The sequence below is a fragment of the Oncorhynchus tshawytscha genome, linkage group LG17 (genome assembly GCF_018296145.1).
Source record: "Oncorhynchus tshawytscha isolate Ot180627B linkage group LG17, Otsh_v2.0, whole genome shotgun sequence".
Taxonomy (NCBI): Eukaryota; Metazoa; Chordata; class Actinopteri; order Salmoniformes; family Salmonidae; genus Oncorhynchus; species Oncorhynchus tshawytscha.
Genome location: NC_056445.1, coordinates 9,101,149 through 9,112,993, shown reverse-complemented (window position 1 = coordinate 9,112,993; position 11,845 = coordinate 9,101,149). Strand labels below are relative to the sequence as shown.

At 42.7% G+C, this 11,845-nt stretch overlaps 1 protein-coding gene across 6 annotated transcripts; it reads left to right on the top strand.

The window, feature by feature from the left end:
- The first annotated feature begins 285 nt into the window (after positions 1 to 285).
- Positions 286 to 11,752, top strand: svopl (SVOP-like). Of its 6 annotated transcripts, none has more exons than XM_042300093.1 (17): positions 286 to 2,362; positions 2,560 to 2,609; positions 3,722 to 3,922; positions 4,033 to 4,124; positions 4,241 to 4,339; positions 4,439 to 4,510; positions 4,637 to 4,761; positions 4,891 to 4,954; positions 5,027 to 5,152; positions 5,360 to 5,488; positions 5,581 to 5,654; positions 5,885 to 6,084; positions 10,793 to 10,904; positions 11,048 to 11,129; positions 11,253 to 11,342; positions 11,472 to 11,585; positions 11,672 to 11,752. In XM_042300093.1, exons 1-17 carry the CDS (start codon positions 2,220 to 2,222, stop codon positions 11,681 to 11,683), a joined length of 1,785 nt encoding a protein of 594 aa, XP_042156027.1. In that variant the 5' UTR covers positions 286 to 2,219; the 3' UTR covers positions 11,684 to 11,752. The 6 variants fall into 6 exon arrangements, with proteins under 6 accessions (XP_042156027.1, XP_042156031.1, XP_042156029.1 ...); XM_042300097.1 differs by lacking the exon at positions 286 to 2,362 and adding an exon at positions 2,856 to 3,018 and having other exon boundaries at positions 2,462 to 2,609; positions 3,715 to 3,922; XM_042300096.1 differs by lacking the exon at positions 286 to 2,362 and adding an exon at positions 2,856 to 3,018.
- The last annotated feature ends 93 nt before the right edge of the window (positions 11,753 to 11,845 follow it).

The window sequence follows — 11,845 nt, the reverse complement described above, 5'->3', positions numbered from 1 at the left end:
TGTATTTCTTTTTTATTGCTCTGAAAGTATACTTTATTTAAATCCTTTATTTTGTTCAAAAGAAGATGAAAAAAGACCAATACTGTTTGGATGTTCTATGGCTGTATTCTCCCTGTGTTGGCGCTCACTGTTGCCGTGGAGCTGATCATACCGTTGTTTATCGCAGTGGAGACGTCGCGTAGCATAGTCGCTCCCTGCCCGTGTGTTCGTGTGTTGACGGCACAAAAATGGAAAAAACATGGATTTGCAGATATAATGTGTGTGTGTGTGTATATATATATACATACACACACACACATTATATCTGCAAATCCATATATATATATATATAGCTCTTTTCAGTAGGTGTCAAAAGACTTGACATAGGTTAGCCCCATCGCATCCACCACCAATGTGACCTTCTGCGGCAGAACAAAGGCATTTCTGGGGTGATGATTGACTCTGTCAAATTGTGATAGTGTTTCTCTTGTGATTGGAATAGGAATGATTGTATACAATGGTATGAACATCGACAAACGTGTTGCAAAGGTGATTTTGAATTTGGGGATTTTGATGGGGTGGTTTATAGCGAGTGAAAAACACTATGTCTAATTTCCCCCAAATGGCTTCCTTTCTTCATCTCCTTTCCTTGGTCAGCTCTTATCCAACTGGATGTAAAGGTGAACCTCTCGAAGGAGGTGGATCTAGGAAACAATGCTATTTAGGACAAATCGACATATACTATACTGTAGTAGTTGGTGGGTTTGGTGGTGGTTATGAAGTGCTCTTTGTCTCCATCTGCTGGTGGTATGGCTGCATGGCTGGCTTCCATCTCTGCTTCAGGCTGTTTTCTCTGTGGTCTTGTTGGGTTTGTTCAATGGTCAGTAATGTGTGGGTTTGTGCAGGGGAGAGAAGGTTTGCCCATACAGCTCTGTGCTCTAGCTATCTACAGCATGTTGACTACGTTTGAGGCTTCGGCTAGCTAGCTATTAGTGATGTGACAGTTAATTGTTGTCTTCTCTCAGGCATGCTGCTAAAATAAGAAGAAAACAAATAAACAAAAGTTCAACTGAAGAGTTGTAACACAAGTAAAGAGTGAGAAGTGCCATCCGAACATGATCCATCCAAGCACATAACACATCATAATAATCAAGCAGTAGAAAATATACAGTATGTTGGTGTTATTCTCTTGTTTTGCTTTTTCTAATAATATTTTTGAACCTAAATGAAAATTGATAACAATAAATATAGTATATAAAAGAAAATGAATATAAGCGTAAAATATGTCAAACTATTTTATCTGTGATTGCTAAATTATATGGACAGTCCTTCTGTTGGAAGGCTAACACATCATCTTCCCTGTGGACCAATCCTGATTCAGAACTCTTCATCTGCTGGGACTTATAACCTTCCTGATTGGACCTAGTACATGTCAATAAGGCTGTGGGATTATACGGAGAGTAGAGTCACAGATGTGTGTGCGCGGACGACAAACCGATTCACCTGGTGCTACTAAGTAACTTACAATAACAGACCCCTCTCTCCCTCTGTACAGGGGGTTGGAGTGTGTTGATGTCTCCTCAGTCTAACAGCATCTCTCACACAGCCCATACCGACATGGGGAGCACAGACACACACTGATGTTGATTGATATTCCTATCTAAAAAGATAGGATTCTCTTGTCACTTCAAGCTGTGGACTTTGAGTAGCTGCGGGCGTCTCATGAATGTTTCATAGATCTGTGTTTTCTAGATCTGCGTTTCATAGTTCTGTGTTTTCTAGATCTGTGATTCTCTGTGTGTGTCTCCAGAGTGTCAGAGCAGGTGTGTTGTTGGCCCTGATATCATATGCCTATACTCTGTCCCCAGAGGGTATGTGTTTTGTTTACCTTTGAGACTGGGGCGGGCTCATCTATAGGCCACACCATGGGGTGTGTCTTTGTAGTAGACGCTCGGGTGTATTAAATGTCAGACCAGGGTGGGGTTCCTGCCCGACTAGATTCACAGACACTGCATTGCGTCAACCAATGGTCGCATGCCACGTCATCGACTGCTCAGTCAAAAATCACATGTTGTGGTTAACTGGTATGTTAAACACCTATCCAGCTGTTGTGAGGTCTGGCATGTGTCTGCAATGTTGTTGGGCAGGACCACCAATACCTGTTTTTACAGCTCTCTCACCTTCCCACTCTTCGTACCTCTCTCCTTCTGAGCTGCATCCCCGTGGTGGATTGAGTCTGAATGATGTGTAAATCAAACATTAAAGAAATGTGTTTAAACTCAGCCTTTGCTGTCTTCAGCTTTTTTTCTCTACAAAAGTGTAATGATAGTATTTTAGTTGCTGGTACCTTTTTGTTGTTGTCAAGACTGGCTAAGGCTTACAGGTGAGTGCAGCTGTGGAACAGAAGTCTTTTTGTTTAGTTGTGCACCTCCTTCCCAATTCTGATAACTGATACCTAACCCTTCTGTCCCTTCCAACACACACACACACAGAGGGGGGAGAAACAACAGGATAAACCTGACTGAATAATGCCTCAACTATTGTCAACCCATAACCTGCAACCCAACCTCTCTCCTGTAGCTTTGCTCTCACCAACACACACCGGCAGATATCTATCTCAACAATACCAGGTAGGCTAAAATATATTAATGTCCAAGGCAAGTTGTAATTCTCGTTGGGTAGTCCTGTTTGAATGTAATTTATCGTGGACAGAAAAGGAAGTAGCAAACTTTAGCGATCATTTTACTTATGAGAAAACCGAAATCGGTTTGAATAGGGTTGTTTATTAACTTTTACAATATTTGAATACTAATTATCACATGTAGTTACAGACGTCGTTAGGCGGAACCTGAAAACGTGTCGTCTGACTTTTTTAGGGGTGTTGTCATCAACTTCCTGATTTACCTGTCCCAAGGTTGGCAGAACCCGCCGAGTTTCTGCGTTGACATTGATTCTCAAGATGGCTAATATATGAAAAGTTATTCATCAGGACAAAGATAGCCTTCTTCAATAAAGTTGCGAATTCATCACAAAGAGCAGGTAACAGTGATTCCCCGCGGTGCTGTGATTTACCGCATAGTTTACTTAGTGCATTATTATTGATGTGCGGTTAACGTCGCATAATAAGTCTATGCGCTGTTCAATGTATGATAACGTTCAGTATATATATATATTTTAAATTGAAAACTTTGCCGAATATTTGTAGTTTTATTTTAGCGTTTCTAAACGTTATTTCAGAGTGTCGGTTGTAGTTAACATGGAGTCAGCTGTGGTCCATTATGTTCAACTGAGAATCCAAGAGAAGAAAGCTGTAAAGGCCGCTTGGGCCCCCTTATGTTCTTGAGAGCTAGTTGACAGGTAGACTTAATGTTGTTGGTTATGTTACATTATGGCCAGTTGACGATGTTATATGTTGTGGTAGGTTTTTGGCAGGACATCTTATCTGTAATAATATTAAAGGGACAATTTGCGATTTCTACTTCTATTTTTGCACAGTAAAACGAATTGATTCTTAAACAAAATAACTTTGACATGCTTCATGAGCTAAATTCAACTGACCCCCTCAGAACTCAAAATAAGCTTGTTTTAACTCTGTTGTTTGTAAACAATGTAATTGTAAACAAACTATATAGCCTCAAAACATTATTAAAGCTATCATTTTGATCTCATGGGTCCTTGCATCCATAGCTCTGTCTGTGCATAAGATTTTATATTAATAGTATGGTAATGGTGTAGACTGCAGTGTCTATGGGCAGTGTAGGGAGACAGAGGAGGTCCTCCATGAAGACTCAGCTGGTTAGTGCCATCCAGCTAGAGGAAGTGGAGATGGAGGTCAATAACCCTCACCAAGAGGTCAACAGCCTTTACCAAGAGATCAACAAACCACACCAAGAGGTCAACAGCCTTTACCAAGAGATCAACAAACCACACCAAGAGGTCAAAGGTGAGTGCCGCTCATAAACCACCCAGTGGGTAGAGTGTTTGGTCATGTGCTGGGAATGGATAATGTGGGGGCGAAGTGTGTGGGATTTGAACTTTGACCTTGTGTTTCAGAGCCGCAGACGTACAGTGTGGAGGAAGCGGTGGAGACCATCGGCTTTGGTCGCTTCCATATTCTGTTGTTCATCATCATGGGCAGTGCCAGCGTGAGTGTCTGTGTGTGTGTCTAGCTGTCTGTCTATTTGTCTGTCAGTATGTAAGTGAAAAAGACTCTTGATAAAGGATGTGCACAAGCATATAAGCGTGCATTTATTTATTGTAGATAGCGGAGGCCATGGAGATCATGTTGCTGGCCGTGGTGTCTCCTGAGATCCGCTGTGAATGGCATCTGGACGACTGGGAGGTGGCTCTGGTCTCCACGGTGAGGAAATACACCAATGAGCATGCAGATATATTTAAATATGTGGTCGTACCTATTAAACATGTATATGATATAACTTCCTGTCTGTCTCTGTCTCAGATGGTGTTTGCAGGGTTCATGGTGTGTGGAGTGCTGAGTGGATACGTGGCCGATAGATATGGACGCTGGAAGGTATGTCCCTTTACAGATTTATGTGATGAACTAAAGATGAAATCTTCCGGAAACTTTTTATCGGTTTTAACCATCTGTGTCGGAGTGAATGTGTAGATGTGTCTGACAGTCTATCAATCTATCTAGGTGGTGTTTGGAGGTTCTTTGTGGGCAGCGTATTTCTCCCTGCTCACCTCCTTCTCTCCGTCCTACGGATGGTTCATCTTCCTTCGCCTAATGGTGGGCTGTGGCGTGGCCGGGTGCTCCCAGGGGTAAGAATGACACACACACACACACACACACACACACATCAACACACACACACATCAACACACACACAGGCGCACCTAGTTCCCTGTTCTGTGACACGTTGTTACTGATGTCACTCTCCTTTCTCCTAGGTTTGTCCTAAAGACCGAGTTTATCCCTGCAAGCTACAGATCCTACCTACTACCTCTCGCCTCAGTAAGTCACCATAGCCTCACTTAGCCATCATCATCACAGTTGTTTCAGCTTTAGTTTTGTCTTCCCCTTTAGATCTTCTGGATGGTAGGCTCCATGCTCATCATCCTGCTGGGTATGACTGTGGTTCCAACGCTGGGCTGGCGTTGGATGATCCGCCTGTCCGTCATCCCCAGTGTCATCCTCCTCCTTCTCTTCCAGGTAGGAGTCCCGCCTCCTCTGAGTCTCAGCAGCATCTCTCTTTGACACGCCCCTCACACTCTGGGACTCTCCTTCCCTACTCCTTCTCTATCCCCTCCACCCCCCTTCTCTCCCCATGACTCCCCAACTTCAGAATAGTGTTGAGACTAGCCTCTCTGACACTCTCATCCTGGTTAACTTTCCTGGCCCGTGCCCATGTGTCTGTAGCTTATCCCGGAGTCGGCTCGCTACAACGTGTCAGCAGGGAACGTGCAGGCTGCCGTGGAAACACTCCAGCGTATTGCCAGGATGAACAGGGCCTCCATGCCACCAGGGAGCCTCGTGGAACCTGTGGTGGTGAGTAGTGTGTGTGTGTGTGTGTGTGTGTGTGTGTGTGTGTGTGTGTGTGTGTGTGTTTTATTGTTGTCTCTGTGGTGTATGTGTTTCAGAAAGACAGGGGCAGTTGGCGCCTCCTGGTCAGTCCAGCATTCAGGAGGACCTCCCTACTACTGTGGTACTCATGGTAATGCCCCATACACTTTTCCTTCTCCTCCTACTTCCCTGTTTGTATTTGAGTATGTGAGGACGGTGTGGTGTGGAAGGGTGAATGACATTCTATTTTTCAACCTCTATACGTGTGCTCTAGGTTTGTCCTTTTCTTACTGCAGCTCTGCGCTGTGAAGCTCTAACTGTGTGTGTGTGTGTGTGTGTGTGTGTGTGTGTGTGGTTGTTTACTGACTTATGTGTGTCTAGGTTTGTGGCGTCCTTCTCCTACTATGGCTCTGTGTTGAGCAGCTCTGAGCTGCTGGAGAAGAACCTGCTGTGTGTGACAGACGCTGACGCAGAGCACCAGCAGAAACACAGCCATCCAGAGGACGGGCTGTGCTACTGCATTCCCTTCGGCTTTAGCGACTACCAGACCCTCCTCATCAGCTGTCTAGGGGAGGTTGCCCGTGAGTGAGGGGTTGGAGGTGGAGAACTATGGGTGTGCATGTGTAACACATGTCCAGTGAAGACAAGAAGATTTGGTCTCGGTACCAGTGTAACAGATCGTTCTTAGTAACTCTCTTGCGTTGTTTTTAAAGAAAGAAATACCCAGCCTGCGGTCCCAGTTATTTGGTGTTTATTCTGACAATAGACATTAAGGAAGCACATTAGATGTGCAGGACAACAGTGTGTTGATGGCTGTAGATTCATGATTCGTCTGTTAGCATGGAAATAACTGTGAATTAGCAGGGAGCTAATGCAACCATTACAATTAGAGCATGCTAGCTAACTCGCTCTTACAGCAATAACATACAATTAGAGCATGCTAGCTAACTATCACAGCAATGACATACAATTATAGCATGCTAGCTAACTATCACAGCAATGACATACAATTAGAGCATGCTAGCTAACTATCACAGCAATGACATACAATTATAGCATGCTAGCTAACTATCACAGCAATGACATACAATTAGAGCATGCTAGCTAACTATCACAGCAATGACATACAATTAGAGCATGCTAGCTAACTATCACAGCAATGACATACAATTAGAGCATGCTAGCTAACTATCACAGCAATGACATACAATTAGAGCATGCTAGCTAACTATCACAGCAATGACATACAATTAGAGCATGCTAGCTAACTATCACAGCAATGACATACAATTAGAGCATGCTAGCTAACTATCACAGCAATGACATACAATTAGAGCATGCTAGCTAACTATCACAGCAATGACATACAATTAGAGCATGCTAGCTAACTATCACAGCAATGACATACAATTAGAGCATGCTAGCTAACTCGCTCTTGAAACAGCAATAACATACAAAAGCACATCCCAGGATGTCCCAAATATCTAACAGGCACTATATATACAGTTGAAGTCGGAAGTTTACATACACTTAGGTTGGAGTCATTAAAACTTGTTTTTCAACCACTCCACACATTTCTAGTTTTGGCAAGTCGGTTAGGACATCTACTTCAAATCAAAGTTTATTTGTCACGTGCGCCTGAATACAACAGGTGTAAACATTACAGTGAAATGCTTACTTAGACTCTTACCAATGGTGCCCCAAAAAAGTATGTGTGTGTGTGTAGGTAAGTAAAGAAATAAAACAACAGTAGAAAGACATTTGAAAAAAGAGTAGCAAGGCTATATACAGACACCTGTTAGTCAGGCTTATTGAGGTAGTATGTATTGTGCGAAAAGTACTTTGTGCATGACACATCATTTTTCCAACAATTGTTTACAGACAGATTATTTCACTTATAATTCACTGTATCACAATTCCAGTTGACTGTGCCTTTAAACAGTTTGGAAAATTCCAGAAAATGATGTCATGGCTTTAGAAGCTTTTGATAGGTTAACTGTCATCATTTGAGTCAATTGGAGGTGTACCCGTGGATGTATTTCAAGGCCTACCTTCAAACTCAGTGCCTCCTTGCTTGACATCATGGAAAAATCAAAAGAAATCAGCCAAGACTTCAGAAACAAAATCATAGACCTCCACAAGTTTGGTTCATCCTTGGGAACAATTTCCAAATGCCTGAAGGTACCACGTTCATCTCTACAAACAATAGTACGCAAGTAAAAACACCATGGGACCACGCAGCCGTCATACCGCTCAGGAAGGAAACGTGTTCTGTCTTGTAGAGATTAATGTACTTTGGTACGAAAAATGCAAATCAATCCCAGAACAACAGCAAAGGACCTTGTGAAGATGTTGGAGGAAACGGGTACAAAAGTATCTATATCCACAGTAAAACGAGTCCTATATTGACAACCTGAAAGGCCGCTCAGCAAGGAAGAAGACACTGCTCCAAAACTGTCATAAAAAGCCAGACTACGGTTTTCAACTGCACATGGGGACAAAGATTGTACTTTTTGGAGAAATGTCCTCTGGTCTGATGAAACAAAAATATAACTGTTTGGCCATAATGACCATCGTTATGTTTGGAGGAAAAAGGGGGGGAGGCTTGCAAGCCGAAGAATACCATCCCAACCGTGAAGCTCGGGGGTGGCAGCATCATGTTGTGGGGGTGCTTTGCTGCAGGAGGGACTGGTGCACTTCACAAAATAGATGGCATCATGAGGATGGAAAACTATGTGGATATATTGAAGCAACATCTCAAGACATCAGTCAGGTAGTAAAAGCTTAGTCGCAAATGGGTCTTCCAAATGGATAATGACCCCAAGCATACTTCCAAAGTTGTGGCAAAATGGCTTAAGGACAACAAAGTCAAGGTATTGGAGTGGCCATCACAAAGCCCTGACCTCAATCCTATAGAACATTTGTGGGCAGAACTGAAAAAGTGTGTGTTCAAGGAGGCCTACAAACTTGACTCAGTTACACCAGCTCTGTCAGGAGGAATGGGCCAAAATTCACCCAACTTGTTGTGGGAAGCTTGTGGAAGGCTACCAGAAACGTTTGACCCAAGTGAAACAATTTAAAGGCAATGCTACCAATACTAATTGAGTGTGGGTAAACTTCTGACCTACTGGGAATGTGATGAAAGAAATAATAGCTGAAATAAATCATTCTCTCTACTATTATCCTGACATTTGACATTCTTAAAATAAAGTGGTGATCATAACTGACCTAAGAGGGAATTTTTACTAGGATTAAATGTCAGGAATTGTGAATAACTGAGTTTAAATGTATTTGGCTAAGATGTATGTAAACTTCCGACTTCAACTGTATATATATATATATATATATATATATATACACATATACACACACATACACACACAGTGGGGAGTATTTGATACACTGCCGATTTTGCAGGTTTTCCTACTTACAAAGCATGTAGAGGTCTGTAATTTTTATCATAGGTAGACATCAACTGTGAGAGACAAAAATCCAGAAAATCACATTGTATGATTTTTAAGTAATTGATTAGCATTTTATTGCATGACATAAGTATTTGATCACCTACCAACCAGTAAGAATTCCGGCTCTCACAGGCTCTCCTGTTCTCCACTCATTACCTGTATTAACTGCACCTGTTTGAACTCGTTCCCCGTATAAAAGACACCTGTCCACACACTCAATCAAACAGACTCCAACCTCTCCACAATGGCCAAGACCAGAGAGCTGTTTAAGGACATTGGGGATAAAATTGTAGACCTGTGCAAGGCTGGAATGGGCTACAGGACAATAGGCAAGCAGCTTGGTGAGAAGGCAACAACTGTTGGCGCAATTATTAGAAAATGGAAGAAGTTCAAGATGACGGTCAATCACCCTCGGTCTGGGTCTCCATGCAAGATCTCACCCTGTGGGGCATCAATGATCATGAGGAAGGTGAGGGATCAGCCCAGAACTACACGTCAGGACTGGTCAATGACCTGAAAAGAGCTGGGACCACAGTCTCAAAGAAAACCATTAGTAACACACTACGCCGTCATGGATTAAAATCCTGCAGTGCACGCAAGGTCCCCCTGCTCAAGCCAGTGCATGTCCAGGCCCGTCTGAAGTTTGCCAATGATCATCTGGATGATGCAGAGGAGGAATGGGAGAAGGTCATGTGGTCTGATGAGACAAAAATAGAGCTTTTTGATCTAAACTCCACTCGCCGTGTTTTGGAGGATGAGTACAACCCCAAGAACACCATCCCAACCGTGAAGCATGGAGGTGGAAACATAATTCTTTGGGGATGCTTTTCTGCAAAGGGGACAGGACGACTGCACCGTATTGAGGGGAGGATGGATGGGGCCATGTATCGCAAGATCTTGGCCAACAACCTCCTTCCCTCAGTAAGATCATTGAAGATGGGTCGTGGCTGGGTCTTCCAGCATGACAGCGACCCGAAACACACAGCCAGGGCAACTAAGGAGTGGCTCCGTAAAAAGGCCTAGCCAGTCTCCAGACCTGAACCCAATAGAAAGTCTTTGGAGGGAGCTGAAAGTCCGTATTGCCCAGCGACAGCCCCGAAACCTGAAGGACCTGGAGAAGGTCTGTATGGAGGAGTGGGCCAAAATCCCTGCTGCAGTGTGTGCAAACCTGGTCAAGAACTACAGGAAACGTATGATCTCTTTAATTGCAAACAAAGGTTTCTGTACCAAATATTAAGTTCTGCTTTTCTGATGTATCAAATACTTATGTCATGCAATAAAATGCAAATTAATTACTTAAAAATCATACAATGTGATTTTCTGGATTTTTGTTTTAGATTCCGTCTCTCACAGTTGAAGTGTACCTATGATACAAATTACAGACCTCTACATGCTTTGTAAGTAGGAAAATCTTCAAAATCGGCAGTGTATCAAATACTTCTTCTCCCCACTGTATATCACACACACACACACACACACACACATCAGGACATAGTGAACTCATACACATTGTAAATATGAAAATAGAATATAGAATTCAGAACATGACCTACCGCTTGCATGTAAATATCAGACGGGAAGGTATTTACTTTCGCTATCTCTGCAAGCGTAACCAATGGCATTAACACCTTATTGATATGTAAATTTAACCAACCAGTAGAAATACATATTTCTGCAGTGTCAAGTGGAAACCCTGTATGTGTGTGTACAGTTGTGGTCAGATTAACTCTTTTTTTTTTTGTTTTGCCATCTGAATAATAGTACTATTCGTGTGTAAGTCTGATTCGTTTTTGTGCTCGCTCTCTGTCTCTTTCTCTGTCTCCAGTCATCCCTCTGAATATATTCCTGTTGAACGTGTTTGGGAGGAAGTTGAGCATGGTTCTGCTGGAGCTCATGGCAGCTCTGTTCTTCATGCTGGTCAACATTTGCTCTACTATGTATGCACTGTAAACACTTGGGGTGGGGGTGTAGTTATTTGACTGTTTTTTTAATTTGGTCAATAATTTCAAATACAGTATCAATACTTTTGTTCATCAGATTCTCTCTCTGTCACTCACTCTCTCGCTCTCTCTCTTTCCAGGTTTGGTTTTACCATTTTGCTGTTCCTGATCAGGTCTCTGGTCTCCATGAATTTCAATGTTGTTTATATTTATACTGCGGAGGTATGTGGACACAACTTTTACATTCCAGCCGTAGATTTACTGTGAGTGTATAACAATGTGTTGTACAGACCTCTCTCAGGTGTATACCGTGTGTGTGTCTGATGACTCCTTCGGGTCTCTCAGGTGTACCCGACTGCGGTGCGTTCTCTCGGGATGGGTTTCTGCACTTCTTTCAGCCGCATCGGAGGCATGATCGCCCCCTTCATAGCACAGGTCTGTGACTGTGTGTGGTTCATGTTGGCTGATGATTGTGTGTGTTTGTATTAACATGTGAATGTGTGTTACAAGTGTTTATCCTTCAATGTGGGTGTCTGTTTTAATGTTTGACTTTGTGTGTTGTAGGTGTTGATGTCACACTCAGTGATTTTAGCTTTGCTGCCATTTACTGTGGCCTGTGTGCTTTGTGCCGTTGGAGCCTTTCTACTGCCTATCGAGACAAAGGGACGAGCACTACTGGTACGACACTGTCTGTGTTATTGTGTGATATACAAGTCATGGTTGTGTTACTTTATTTCATTCGATTCACTTTCTTCTCTTCACAGCAAAGTTCCTGACTGTGTGCATGTGATTCTCAACACATTCATGTCATTGCATATTTACACATTAAAAGTTGTATACTTTGACCACTGTCTTTTTGTGTTTTAAATGATCTAGATATTGATATTTCAGAAAGTGTGCATGTACACTTGAGTGAAAATAACTAGTCAGGCAGGGGA